This window comes from Papaver somniferum, chromosome 2 (genome assembly GCF_003573695.1).
Source record: "Papaver somniferum cultivar HN1 chromosome 2, ASM357369v1, whole genome shotgun sequence".
NCBI classification, from domain to species: Eukaryota; Viridiplantae; Streptophyta; class Magnoliopsida; order Ranunculales; family Papaveraceae; genus Papaver; species Papaver somniferum.
The window spans coordinates 146,809,059-146,823,417 of record NC_039359.1 but is presented as its reverse complement, the minus strand read 5'-3'; the positions used below and the strand labels follow the sequence as shown (position 1 = coordinate 146,823,417).

The following is a 14,359-nucleotide window of genomic DNA, read 5'->3' as shown; positions in this document are numbered from 1 at the left end:
AGAATTACACATCATATACCAACTTGAACGAGTTCTCCAAGTTGCATTATGCTAGGTCATGTTTGAGATGATTCACACTAAGGAAAATGTGGTTTGGGTTCTGATTTAGATGCGATTATTTTCGACTTAGCAGACCATCATTCTCAGATGTGAATGATGAATACAAATACAAATGGTAATATCCGCCATCAGACGACATTCCATGTACAAAAAACTTTGCTCGCATTTAGAAAAATTTGTAATATTGTAGGTTTAGAAATCATATTCTATTGTGTTCATAATAATAGGCATAAATTTGGTGCATATCAAAGAACTTAAATGAATCTTAATTAGAGATTGCATAGGACGGACACAGAAATGACATGAGTTATTGCAAGATAAATTAATCATCTTTTAGATGCCTATATGATAACGATGTTTTACTTGCATTTGATAGTCTGTGTTGCAGCAGAATTGAAATGACAATGGTGTTTATGTAGCTGTTGCAGTTGTGGTTTAAGCTAAGAATATTGTGATGCAGCAAGATAGAAGATTACTGAGAAGATGGAGCTGAAGGCAGTGGTGAATGGTTGACTGCAGAGGTGCTGGTGCTGCAATAAAGTAAAGTGAATTGAGGAGTACTCAGATTCCTAAGTAGTATAGCAGATGTGTACTCATATTTGTAAGCAGTGTGGCAGATATGTACTCAAATTTGTAAACAGTGTAGCAGATATGTACTCAAATTTGTAAACAGTGTATCAGTTATGTACTCAAATCTATGGTAGTATGTTATTTCACACGTACTTAAACAGTGGGGTATATTAGTCATTTCCATGTTTTCAAATAACTTTGGACCTTAGAATAAGAGTAAAATCTAGTTGGACTCTGCTATAAATAACCTTATGGGCTTAGGACCAAACAAGAAATTTTCCATAAAAAAATTGTATTTATTCTTAATTGTAGAAGTACACGTTCTCTTTCTTTTACTGTACCACAAGATATGGATGTGCTAGAGGTTTTTTATACTCATAGGTTATGAATTTGTTGTTGATTAATTGCTGAAGAATAAAACAGACGTGAAGGTTGAATTTGTACGTGATTTAGGCTTTATTTCTTTTCTTTCTTTTTTTTTTTGATGAGAAGTGAAAGATTTATTAAAAAGAGGAGAATATACAAAAGTCTACAAAAGGTAGGCAAAACAAAGAAAGGAAGCAAAACAAACAAGAAGAACTAGAGACTCAGTCGAATACTGTCTCCCAGTTATAAACAGAGTTTGAAAAATTCATATGAACCCTGTTTCCAGCAGCACTAGCCCAGGACAACACAAGAGCCTTGACATCCACTACAATTTCAGAATCAGTCTTGAAACTATACTTGTCCTCAAAGATGCGACAATTTCTTTCTCTCCACAGGATCCAGACTATTGCAGAGGGAATAAGATCCCAGACTACCTTACCGTTACTTGATAGAGAACTATGAGACCAAGAATGAGCCAGCGAATACATTGTCTCTGGGAACACCCACGCCCAATGCGTTTTAGGCATAACAGCCATCCAAGTTTTATATGCCACTTTACAGTGTAGTAAGAGATGTTCCTGAGACTCATTACAATTACCACAAAGAATGCAAGAGCTATAAACTTCCATCCCTTTTCGATTTAACATATCTAAGGAGTTTAATATACCATGAACAGCACACCATAAGAGTAAAGAGACTTTTGGTGGAACTCCATTCTTATTTACGAAATGATGTGGAAAATTATCAACACCAGCAACAACAGTGAGAGTATGATAAAGAGATTTAACTGAAAAAACGCCTGAGTTGTGAAGCTGCCAACGCCCAGTATCGGGAAGAGTGTCTATAACAGGAGGATCACTACCAATAACGTTGAGTAACCCTGCTAACTGAGTCACTTCCAAGTTATTATGAATTCTCTTGAAATCAAATCTCCATGCACCGTCAGGAGTAATGTGATCAGCCAGACTACCGAATTGATGTCTATCCAACTTGCAAAGATGGTAAAAACAAATTTCCAGGGAAGAAGTACCTATCCACTTATCATACCAGAAGGACACTCTAGTACCAGAATGAATGCACAAAGAGGAGTTATTAGTAATCATATCTCTTGTTTCAGAGATCGTATTCCAGCAGGAGACTCCATGAGAAGAAAAAACTGGACCTGGAACCCAATTTGAGTAGTCGCAACCATATTTCTCTACTATGAGCTTATACCATAAACTGGTTTTCTCTACACCAAACCTCTAACTCCACTTCGCTAAAAGAGCCATATTCATAAGCTTCAAGTTAAGAACTCCTAACCCTCCTCTATCTTTATCACCATAAATCATTTTCCATTTTATCAAGTGAGAACAACTATTATTTCCCCAAAGAAAATTCCTCATTTTATTTTCTAAAATTTTGATCACAGAAATTGGAGCCTTGAACAGGGAGAAGTGGTACATTGGAAGAGAAGTTAGAATACATTTTAAGAGAGCTAACCTACCTTCTTTGGATAGAGAGATGTGTTTCCAGGTAGAAAGACGTGCATCAAACTTCTCCAGAATAGGCACCCAAATTTCTTTAGACTTAGACTTAGCTCCCAGAGGCATGCCTAATTATAAGAAGGGCAAAATATCAGCTGCGCATCCCAGCTCTGCAGCCCAAATATTCATTAGAGGAACATCTCCAATTGCAATCAGTCGAGGTTTAGATTTATTAACTTTCAAACCTGAGATATACTCAAAACAGTGCAAAATTGAGAACAAGTTTGTGAGCTCTTCTTACTGTTGTCGACGAAAAAGATAGTATCATCCGCATAATGCAAATGATTTACCACAGAGCCATTTTCCACCATAGAAAAACCATTGAATAAACCAGCATTAGCTTCCCTATCAATATATTTAGAGAAACCTTCCATAGCAATGTTAAATAAAAGAGGTGACATGGGACAACCTTGTCTAACTCCCCTTGAACTTTTGAAAAAACCAAAAGGAGAACCATTAATGAGGACAGAAAATGTAGCTGTAGAATAACAAAACTTTGTCCAGTTAATCCATTTACTACTAAACCCCATTTTTCTCAACATAAACTCCAAATAACTCCAGTTGATTCTATCAAAGGCCTTCTCCAAATCGATTTTACATATTACTCCTGGCTTTTCAGCTTTTAATCTTGAATCAACCAACTCGTTTGCAATCAGAATACCATCTGTAATTTTTCTACCCTCTATATAAGCACATTGAACCTGGGAAATGAGTTTTGGCAGAACTAATTTCATCCTAGTAGCAAGTACCTTGGATAGGATTTTGTAGACACTAGTAAGAAGGCAAATAGGCCTGCAGTCTTTAATAGTTTCTATATGATCTTTCTTAGGAACTAAAGTAATAAAAGTGGAGTTGTGTTTGGTATCTATACAACCTGTATTGCAGAATTCCTGCATAGTTCCCGTGATGTCAGATTTAATGAAACTCCAGCATTTGTGGAAGAACATAATGGGAAAGCTATCTGGACCAGGAGCCTTATCATGTCCTAACTCCTGAATTGCCTGTAACACTTCAGCTTCAGAAAAGTCAGCATCCAAAATAGCAGATTCAATAGAACTTATGCTCTCAAAATCAATACCTTCCAGAACCGGCCTAATAATCTCCTCTTCTTTAAAAAGATCCTCATAAAAACTTACAATATGCTCTGTAAGCTGTAGCCTGTCATCAATCAAGACCCCATCAATGTATAATTGTTTGATTTTATTATATCTTCTCCTTGCACTAGCCTTCCTGATAAAAAAAAGCAGTATTCTTGTCTCCTTCTTGCATCCACTTAATATTTGATTTAATCCTCCAGGAAACCTCCTCCATTCTTGTAACTTTTTCAAAGTCCTTTTTGCACTCTACTAACTCTTGTATCTGAGAATCATTTAACATCGTATCTTCAGCTAAACTATCAAGAACATGAATATCTGACAGCAGCAGTTTCAATCTTGTGTTTGTATTGCCAAAGGTGAGCTTATTCCACTCCTTAAGCTTTTCCTTCAGTGCTTTAAGTTTGTACCAAAGCTTTAGACTTGAAGTACCTGCAAAACAAAAAAGAATTCCACCAGTTTTCTAGTAGATCATAAAAACCAGTCTCCAGAAACCACATAATCTCAAACCTAAAAGGACTAGGACCCCAGGATGGGTCTGAAATGTCTAAGAGGATAGGTATGTGATCAGAGGTAGGTCTAGATTTGGCTAATTGAGAGACAAGAGGAAAATGGGACTCAAAAGCTGGAGAGATGAGAAATCGATCAAGTCTACACATAACAGGATTAGACTGACCATTTGACCAGGTATATCTTGCCCCTTTAAGTGGAAGATCAATAAGGTCATGTTGAGATATGAAGTCGCAGAAGTTTTTCATGCTCTTAGTGATTCTACAACAACCCTTTGTTTCACTATATTTGGTGATCACATTGAAATCACCTCCCAAACACCATGGCTGCTCCCAAAGTCTGTAAATATTATCCATTTCTACCCAAAACTCAGCTCTATCTTGAGGATTGTTTGGCCCATAAACATTTGTAAGAACCCACTGAAAATCATCTTGTTTGTTAATGCATTGGACTGATAGAGTATATTCTCCCACTAAAGAGTCTGCGACTTCTATCAAAATTCGGCTTTATTTCTTTTCTCTTTTTATTTTGATTTAGGTTACTTATCTTTTAATCATCTTGCTGTCTTTTGGTTTTGGTTTTGTAGGCGAGGAGTTTTTCAATTGACCGAGAAGCAGTTGTAATAGCGCATAAAGAAACAATTACAAAAGGAGATGTTCGGGTATATGATTCCAGGTAAAATCAATCTTTTTTTTCTCAGGTTTCTACTTTTTATTATTATTTTTATAATATTTTATTTGATTTTATAGATACTTTTACAAGTTCATATTTTTACATGATGAGCGAAGGAATTTCCAAGTTCTTAAAGTTACATGTTGAGTTCAAAATATGTGTTTCGCTAAGGCAACTTTTGGAGCAACGTGTGTAGAGCTATAGTTGTTCTCACGATGCAGAATAACTACAATGCGTTGCTCAAAGTGTATGTCGCTCAAGCGTACACATAGGATGATGAGGTAATCAAAAAGGCAGAAGCTATGGGAAATCCAGGGCTTGTGAAAATTACAGCGAGAGAAGATAGCTTTATTTTTACGATTGAATCTACAGATGTTGGAAAGCTTCTCGAAGATGCAGCTGAAAGTGGAAGCTACAACCAACAGATTGAAGGTTTGAGCTGTGTCTTTTGCAGTTTATGGAAGTGATACATTGCAGGTGGTTTTGAGGTTGTGAATTCGGTCTTGAACCTGAGATGGAGATGGGTTGTTTGCTGCTTCAAGGAACTGTATTGAGTTCAAGGTGTTGGAAATTGAAATTGAGTTGATTTGTTGGTGGTATTGCAGTCTTGAATGGAGATGCTAGGAGAGACTGATTGAAGCTTTTCTGGTGGTTTAAGGCTAGAAGTTAAGTTTACAGGGGATTGTGACTAATGGTAAATGCAGTAGAGAACAAGGAATTGATGTTGGTGGTTTGTGATTGTTGTTGCTGCCAGAGATGGCTGCATAGAGCAGTAGAAGAGAGTATAAAGCTCAGGGTGCTATGGCTAGGACTCAAATGTGTAGTCAATGCAATTGAGGTCCTTAAGCAGAAGCTCGACGATGTTCGTCTCTCTGAAGACACTGTAGAAGCTTATGATCAATTTGGGGAACTAGGAGCACACATGCGGGGAGGGTGAAGAAAGTCTTTGGCGTTAATACTTTCGACGGGGAAGGTATCTTAGCTTTTTTCTATAGAATAACATTGTTGATGGGGTAAAACGTCTAGCTTTTCAGTGTCCGTCCTGTAGGCTTCAGTATTTTTTTGCATAGGAAACTTCTCCTGTTGAATCTAAGTAAATATGATATTACTATAAATATTAGAACATATCTAACATTAGTGGTTTAAACTTACAACCTTTTAAGTTCAGAAATATCTAGAGTTCTGACAGTAAGGAGGTGAAGGATAGATAATCCTACAATAAGTGATAATTTTGGTGGTCTCTTTCATGTAAAAATCGTAGTTAATTGAAAGATCACGTTGCAGTTATATTTGGTTCACAAGTATTTTGTTGATAGCATCTCAATTTGGAAGATATCGTATTTGTTGGTTGTATTAGTGTTCAGTTATCGGTTGCTTTGATGTTCTTCTTCCATGGAACATGCAAAGTGGTTTAGATTGTTCATGAAATTCAGTATATTCTGCATTATGCATTTGAATGAATGTTGTGAGTTTAGCATTAATTCCAATCTTTAACAATTAGAGTTGTGAGTTGTAATTATGATGTAAGCACGGTGCCTCTCATCTTAAGAAAATATGTTTACTTTTAATGTTTTGTTGATATATATCACTGTTGGAGATGAGTTACCTTTCCGGTGCTAGGATACTATTACTTTAAAGATCCTTTGACCCCTCCCTAGGAGTATCTGTTAGGGTTCTGCACTACATACCAGTCAGATGTTATAGGCTCATCTCTTTTGTTATTATCTTCAGGTTGTGGCTGGCTTTTCAACATATGTACTGCCATTCATCTTATAAACTTTGAAACCAGTCCTCCTTAAAAGTTTTGTAGCGAGTCATTTGACAAGTATGAGTCATCTTTTTCAAGAATGTTATTAAAGACTTATTCTTCCATTCAATATGGGACACAAACAAGGTTCCTAGATGTTGACCGTGGTGTTGCTAGCTTTGCTGGGTACTTGCTGGATCAAAATGTTATTATTGTATCATTTGTCCCAAAGGGTGAACATGAAATCCAAGTACAAGCATTTTTGTGAGGAATTCTAGCTACTTGGTCGATCATTAGGATACAAATGAATCCTTTCGATCTTCATTGTGCACAACGAGGGGTCCATTGAAACACATGGTAGGATGTTGGTTTAAACATGGTTTCCATAATTAATTACATCTCATAAATGCTGCAAATTTTTAAAAAGAAAATGCTGCAATATTTTTATATTAGTCGATCATGAAGATCCTTGGAGCTTATTCGTTTAATATTCTTTTTGTGTCTAAATATGCAGTTGGGAAACCATTAATGGAGCGGAGCTTAATAATGTTCTAATTCGTAATTGTCTTTTTAATATTACCTTACTATTTATATATGACCACCCTATGTTGTAAAAGGAGCCCAAGGCACCAAAGTAAGAGTTATGTTGGAGAGTATATACAAATGTGTGGAGGTTCCCTGGAATTGGAATTTTCCAAAAATATGACAGGGTATATATAAATGTTTCGTCAGGTGACAGTGTGTTGTAACGCAGAGCATGTATCCTGTTTTTATTTGTAGGTTTTTGTGCTTCAGTGGAGTCAGAGAACAAGATAACCTAGTTACAACCTTATGAAGGCTCACCATTAATCTTGGCTCACCATTAATCTTTAACCGTGGGTTTCAGCATATGGAATCTGGTCGATGTTAAAATCTTAGTCACTCAAATTTGTTGTCGACAGAGAGGTCTACCGAAAATTCTAATCAAAACGGTAATCCATCGCGACGGGGAAGGGAAAATTCCGTCACACCAAATAAAAATTCTCATCGGACCGGTTAGTATCATGGGTTACGTGCCAGTTTTCTCATGATGGGGTAATTGTTATGAGAAGTAAAATATGCCTAGTGCGTAGCACGGGAACAAATCTAGTATAGTGAAAACCAATTACATTAACGTCTGAAGATGCACAACTCTTCAACCAACAAAGATGTAAAGTTGGGAAGCTACAGATAATTCAAACTCTTTATAATTTTTGAAATTCTAGCATGCCTAGCTAATCAATATAATATCAGTGGTTCTTAACAGACGACGGAATAAACCACACGAAAATAAAATTCTAAAAAACTCTCACAGATTTTTTGGGTGGGTCCCGATGGACCCCGCTGGAGGACAGCAGGGGCACTTATGGTGGAGCCCGCTGAATATTTTGTTAGAAGCGGTTTTCGTGTGGTTTTCTTAGCTCGGTTTGTCAAGAATTTTTGATATAAAATACGCCTCCACCGACAAACTTAGAATTAAGAAACTCTCAAGCTATACTCTCACATCTGATAAAATTGGCTCATTTTCCAAATATACTACTAGAATTTTCTTCTAATCTAGTAATGATCATTTTTGCACAATTGGGAAAGAGGGTGAAAGCTCGACTCTAAGAGCTCCATGAATCGGGCGACATTGAGTCAACCCAATTTTTCACCGATTCTTAATTTTTGTCAACCTGATAATTCTCATGGTTTTGATTCCTTCTTAACCTCGTAAATCAACCCCTTCCCCTTTAAATCAAAGATCTTATTCTAATTTTTCTATCTCCGTGAGCGGCTAATCTGCCATTCATGGACTCTGATGGTATATAGTACATAAAATCAATTTTCACTTCTTATTTTGAGATTTGGTATCGATGAAATTGAAGATGGTTTTTTATTGGAAGATTTGCTTTTGAAAATTAACAGATAAATGGGGTTTAGGTTATCAATGATTTTTTCGGCGGATTCGGAGAAAATAGATTAGTTTATGAATCGATTAATTACCTAAGAACTTCTTGATAGAGGTGGTTTCTGTTCTCTGCCATCTCAATCAAGTAATGTTTCTTCTTCACTTTCCAAGATTGGATTATATATTCAAGGTGTGCAAAGGCCTGGTTTTGATTTAGCTAGGTTTGGGTTATTTTAATTAGGGTTTGCAGAAGTTCGATTATTTTAGGAAAATTTGGTGCCTTAATTTAATCCTTATTGACATTTGTAAGATTTGTTGGTAGAATTCTTGATCCTGGTTATTCATTTCCCTGATTCCAATTTGTTTTTTCTGATTAGCCTCTATTATACGTGGGTAGAACTCATAACTCTCTTCACATCTTTTGATTATCCTTTGTAATAAGCTGGTGTTTTGTTACTTTCTCACCTTTCAATCCCACTTTCTTTGATTATTTTTCAATTCAATTCCATATCAATCCCTATAAATACCTTGATAGATGAAGTTCTTGTTCATCCTTGTGTTGTGCTTGCTTATATCAGTTCTTAAACTATTTCTTTCAAAACTCAAACCCAATTTTCAATACCTGGTAGCATATTTGTTGTTTTTGTGTATCACCATGTATGCAGTCTGGCATGGTGATGTCTTTCAGTTAACCCAACAATTCAACAGTCCCTGAATCTGAGTAATTCTTACGTTGCCATTGCTTATGTGCGACGAAATTGCATGCAATTTTTACACCATAGTGTATTAACCCATTGATATCGTCTTATCATTTCCTCTTTGTATTATTTCAACTTCAGGTTAATTGGTTCCTCAACTCCTACAACCAAGATGTTCCCATCCACTTATATTGGTTAGTGCCGACCTTAATAAGCATAAATTTCTAGTCTCTGGAGTTTATTTTTTTGTACTGCAACTAAAAAGTTTCTCCCATACCCCTAAACTTAAATCTAACATTGTCCTCATTTTTCTAAAGATAAAATTAAAAACATGAACAAGGAGAAACTGTTACCACTTGAAGCAAAATAGTTAAGGAAAGATATTACCGTGTTGCATGAGCATGGGTTACCTCCTAAGAAGTGCTAAGATTAAAGTCTTCAGCCAGACATTGGAAGAATTAGTCACCTCGTAGAATCATATAGCAGTAGCCGGAATAATTGTGGGTCACCTGGATCAAAAAGTATTACCCACGAGAAGAGGAAACTGCAGCATACCGAGAAAATAGCGAACATACCCTTGCTTAAGACAACTACATCTAGTTGTGGTTCAGGTTCAGGCTCTATAAAAGGGTCTAAATAAAAAGCTTTCATTGGTTGGATTTCCTCAAAGGCATTCTGAATATCAGGCTGAAGAGTCTGGAAACACTCAAGTAAGAACTTAGAAGCGCATAACAAAAGCCTGAATAACTTGGGATCCTCTAAGTCAATCAGATTTGACTCACACAACTGACCACAATGAAAGAGGTGGTCTTCCTTAAGAAAATGTGTCGACCCTATTCTCCTAAATTACTTAGGTTCAGTCTCAAAACTTAATAACCGACACATATGAAAATCATAAGTTCCCACAATTGGAAGAAAAGTTTTTGGTGGGAAAAAAAATTCAATCTTGATATCATAGCCTGGGTTAACCACATCAACCAGTGGATGGGTTTCTAACAACTGAGCTCTCTTATGGACACAACTAGGTTCAGGAAAAAGTGTATGAAGATAATCTTGTAAGATGGTTGAGGCACAAATGTCAAGTCCTACACGAGGGAACTTTCTAAGAGTTAAAGGTAAGGCCCCAGGAAAGTGATAATCACCCCCAAACTTAGAGTTTTTATTGTCTTTAGATAGACTAGTCACAATCTCCCTAATTTCTAAATCATCAGATTCCTGAAAATGGTCAATTGATTCTTCTTAGTCTGGTTCATCCTCACTCATCTCTACGAGTTTATGGTCTTCTAAGATTAGTGTTTCTAAATCGCTAGACTCTAAAACATTATTCTCAGGGTAAACTCTTTCCTCTAAACCATCATCATAATCATATAAAGGATTATCAGCGAAAGTTTCTAGTAAAGGCTCATTAACTAAGGTGTTAATCATAGTTACCTCCTCTGATTCGCTGATAGGCACATCAAATAACGGATTATCCAACATACTGCAGGCTAAAGGATCATGAACTACATCGTCTAAAATGTTGGTATCTCTAGTCAAATCCTCATCTTTTTGAATAGGTGAATAATTATTAAAATTATTTGGATTTGTACTAGAAACAACACTATCATTATAAATCTCAATCGGAGTAGCAAATTCCTGATCACTATGCCTACATATTTCATGTTCTTCATCAATACTATCCTCATCATAATTATCTTTATAATGACATGAAAAAGATCGAACCTCGTCAAAACAAGTAGTGTTACCAATTCTAACCTCATCATCTTGATTATGCAAATAAAAACTATCCTTATTTTCAAGGGTGGTATTGGGAACACTATACTAGAAATTAAGACTATCCTGAGCAAGTTTTTCCACACCACAAGGAAGTTAATACCACCTAGTCGCTTTGTCACCCTGAATTTAAGGTTACCAGTCGATGATCCATCTTTTCTGATAGACTTATTGGGCAAAGGTATTTTACTAGCTGGGTTTCTACTTTAACTTGATATCCCAACATTTTCCAATCACATGGCTTTCTTCATTGTTCATATCAAATTTTCTCCAGTTTATGTTCGGATAAACTCTTAATGCACAACAAGTAGGCGTGTAGCAAAATCATTTGATCTTAATGAAGTTATCACAAATAGATTCCAAAACACCAATTTGTTATGGACAAGCTGTCTGATAGGAGTTTTCACAGAACCAATTGAGAGAAACTGTTGGGATGTGAAAAATGCTTTGTTATTCCAGTGGAAGATTCAAGGGGGAATTTCAGTTAGGAAAGCTAGTGAGTGGGTGTTTATTATAAGGTTTCAACATGGTCATGAGATGCATAGGGTCTTAAGTTTAGATACTAGAAAAGTATTTGGGGATCTATTGAGCATCAAAAAATGGGATTTTATTGATAATTTTAGAACTTGGTATGAGTTGTTCTTTATAACAATAAAGAACCTTAGCCCATCCCAAGTTTCCAGTGATAATATTAGAAGATATCTTGCATGCATGGGAGAAATAATCTCATTCTCCTACCCAGTTAGACATGCTAATGGAAGTGTTTCTATCATAGTGAGGGCCGGCATCAGATTTAGACAAAGGATTAAACTTAGTTTCAAGGCAGAAAATGAAATGGGGTTTGTTAATACTGTTTACTTTGAATTTCATAACCTTCCCTTCAATTTCTGTGATTTTTGTGAACCTATTGGCCACAAGATACAAGACTGCATGCACTACCACATGGCTCAACACCAAGATGAGGTTCAACAGGCGCTAGCTAATGCAGCTTTGATAGTTATGCAACAAGAAGTGGTAATTCAGCAAGAGCAGATGCACCAAATAATGGTGCAAGAGGGCATGGAATTTTCTGAGGACAACCATCCAGACACGGAAGCAGATCAAGTTGCTTCTGATGTAACCTGCAATGACTACCTTATTCAACTTGATAAAAAAAATTATTGTCCACCTGATATTATGCACCAACATCTTTTTGATTCTGCGGAAACATTTGATACTCCTTGGATTAATGGTTATGGGAATCATAGTTTGGGTTCTGATAATGTACTAAAGGACACTTATATGAGGAAAATCATCTAGAAAAGAGATAGACCTGGTATCCTGTTAGAGCACTGCACGGTCGAACTCGCATACGTTGCTATCTCAAGCATGTTTGTCAATGTTAGTGATCAAAACTATAAGTCTTGATTTCTAGCCTATTTATAGGTATCTCGGACTAGGACATAGATTGTGTAGTTGAGCTTAGTTTTCACGACGTTCATCATTTGAATACGAAAAACTACTAAGGGGAGCTTGTGGAACTTCATCGACAAAAGGTACGTAGAGACTTGAACTCATCTATCACTTGGAAAATCTATTTCTACTCTATATTTTATATTGAGACATAAGTCGTATTACGATATAGTTTTCTATATACACATTTGAGATTTCGAGCTGAGTTTAACTCGCTTACATATTTCTCGAAATATGTGTTGGCAAGCTTTCGCTTCGACCAAGTTCATCTTATATCATGTGAAAATTGTCGAGTAACATCTTACATGGTTTGTGTGATACAATCATTTGGTGTTGTCTTGGAATGTTTCGATAATTATTATTTCAATAACTTGAAAATTTCTTTGATGTTAATAGTTTGTGAAAACGGTTATTGTCATCCTCTAAGAATGTTTCAATGATTGAAATAAAAGCTTAGAATCATGTAACTATCTTTGGATATAAGCAGATAGTGTATTCGCACATTTGTGTATAAGTCCAAAACTGGGAACCAAATGTATACATACTTGTGTGTGTACTAAATGGTTGATGGAGACTGGATAAGTATGTGTACGGGTACGCATACTGGCGGAAGTTCACGACCGTGAATATCTGCTGAGTTTGGAAATCAAAACAAACTCAAACCAGTTACCAAAGTATGCGTACCCGTACGCATACTAGCGGAAAGTTCACGTCTATGAATTGCTGTTGAGTTTGAAAACCAAAACAAATTCAAATTCGGTTACTTAAGTACGCATACCCGTACGCATACTTAAGTGGTTACTTTCTAAAATCGGTTGTGTACATGAACCTAAACGTTTATAAAATAAGGAATGCAATCTTTGCAAACCGTGGTTATAATGTTCATGCATTGATTCGAGTGAATCAAACCGATTTTTCTTCAATTGTGTTCTTGTATAATTCTATGAGAATATAACAACTGAACAACTCTTTAACTAGTTTCATTTGAGTCAATTGAACTAGTTATGGTTAAGATCATAAAGGTTGATATGAATGTAATCATATGGCTAACCTCGGTTAACTATTTGTGAACCAACATGGTATAAACGTTTAGGTACGGTTACATAAACCTAAATGAGGGTGCATTTAATTTATGTGTAACAATCTAAGTTCTATCTAACAATTGAAAGATATTATCTTGGTTGAATCAGGTTTTTCATCGAACAGTGAATATTGAATGCTTTGTTACCAAAGTAACTTGGATTGCAAACCCTGATTTGAAAACTATATAAACGAGAACTCTGGCAACTGGGAAACATAATCCCCACACCTCTTGTGTGTTACTATTTGCATAAAATAGAATCAATTCTTCTTTAACCTTAGGTTTCTATCGAGACCCTATAGGTTAACGACTTCAAAGACTTTATTGGGATTGTGAAGCCAGACCCAACTATTTTATTTGTAGTTGTATTTTCTGTTCTTACCCGATTCTATCGTATTGAGTACAATTGAAATAATTGACTCGAGTTTAACTTTTCTGATAGGCAAGATAAAAGTAATCACAAAAATCTTCGTCTCATCGTTTGTGATTTTACAATATCTTGTTTCGCTAGTCGATTAAGATTATTGTGAGGTGATTGATAATACTAGGATGTTCTTCGGGAATATAAGTCTGGTTTATCAATTGGTTCATGTTCACCTTGATTTATCAAAATACAGAACAAAAACTATTGGGTATTTCTGTGGGAGACATATTTATTCAATCCATAGATTTTTCTGTGTGAGACAGATTTGTTTATCAAGTCTCCGACTTTGGGTTGTAGCAACTATTGGTTGTGGGTGAGATCAACTAAGGGAATCAAGTGCGTAGTATCCTGCTGGGATCAGAGACGTAAGGAACGCAATTGTACCGAGAATAAGATTGATTAGGGTTCAACTACACAGTCCAGTCCGAAGTTAATTGGTAGTAGGCTAGAGTCTGTAGAGGCTTAATACAGTATGGT

The 14,359-nt window shown here is 36.0% G+C and overlaps 1 protein-coding gene across 1 annotated transcript; it reads right to left on the bottom strand.

Moving 5' to 3' along the window:
* Positions 1-1,217: 1,217 nt before the first annotated feature.
* On the bottom strand, positions 1,218-2,099 carry LOC113352163. The gene has a single exon (XM_026596020.1). The coding sequence runs from the start codon at positions 2,097-2,099 to the stop codon at positions 1,218-1,220; it is 882 nt and encodes a 293-aa protein (XP_026451805.1).
* Between the last annotated feature and the right edge of the window lie 12,260 nt (positions 2,100-14,359).

What these genes read in the sequence shown, in the direction of transcription:
- LOC113352163 (XM_026596020.1), bottom strand. Translation starts at nt 2,099, where the DNA reads ATGATTACTAATAACTCCTCTTTGTGCATTCATTCTGGTACTAGAGTG.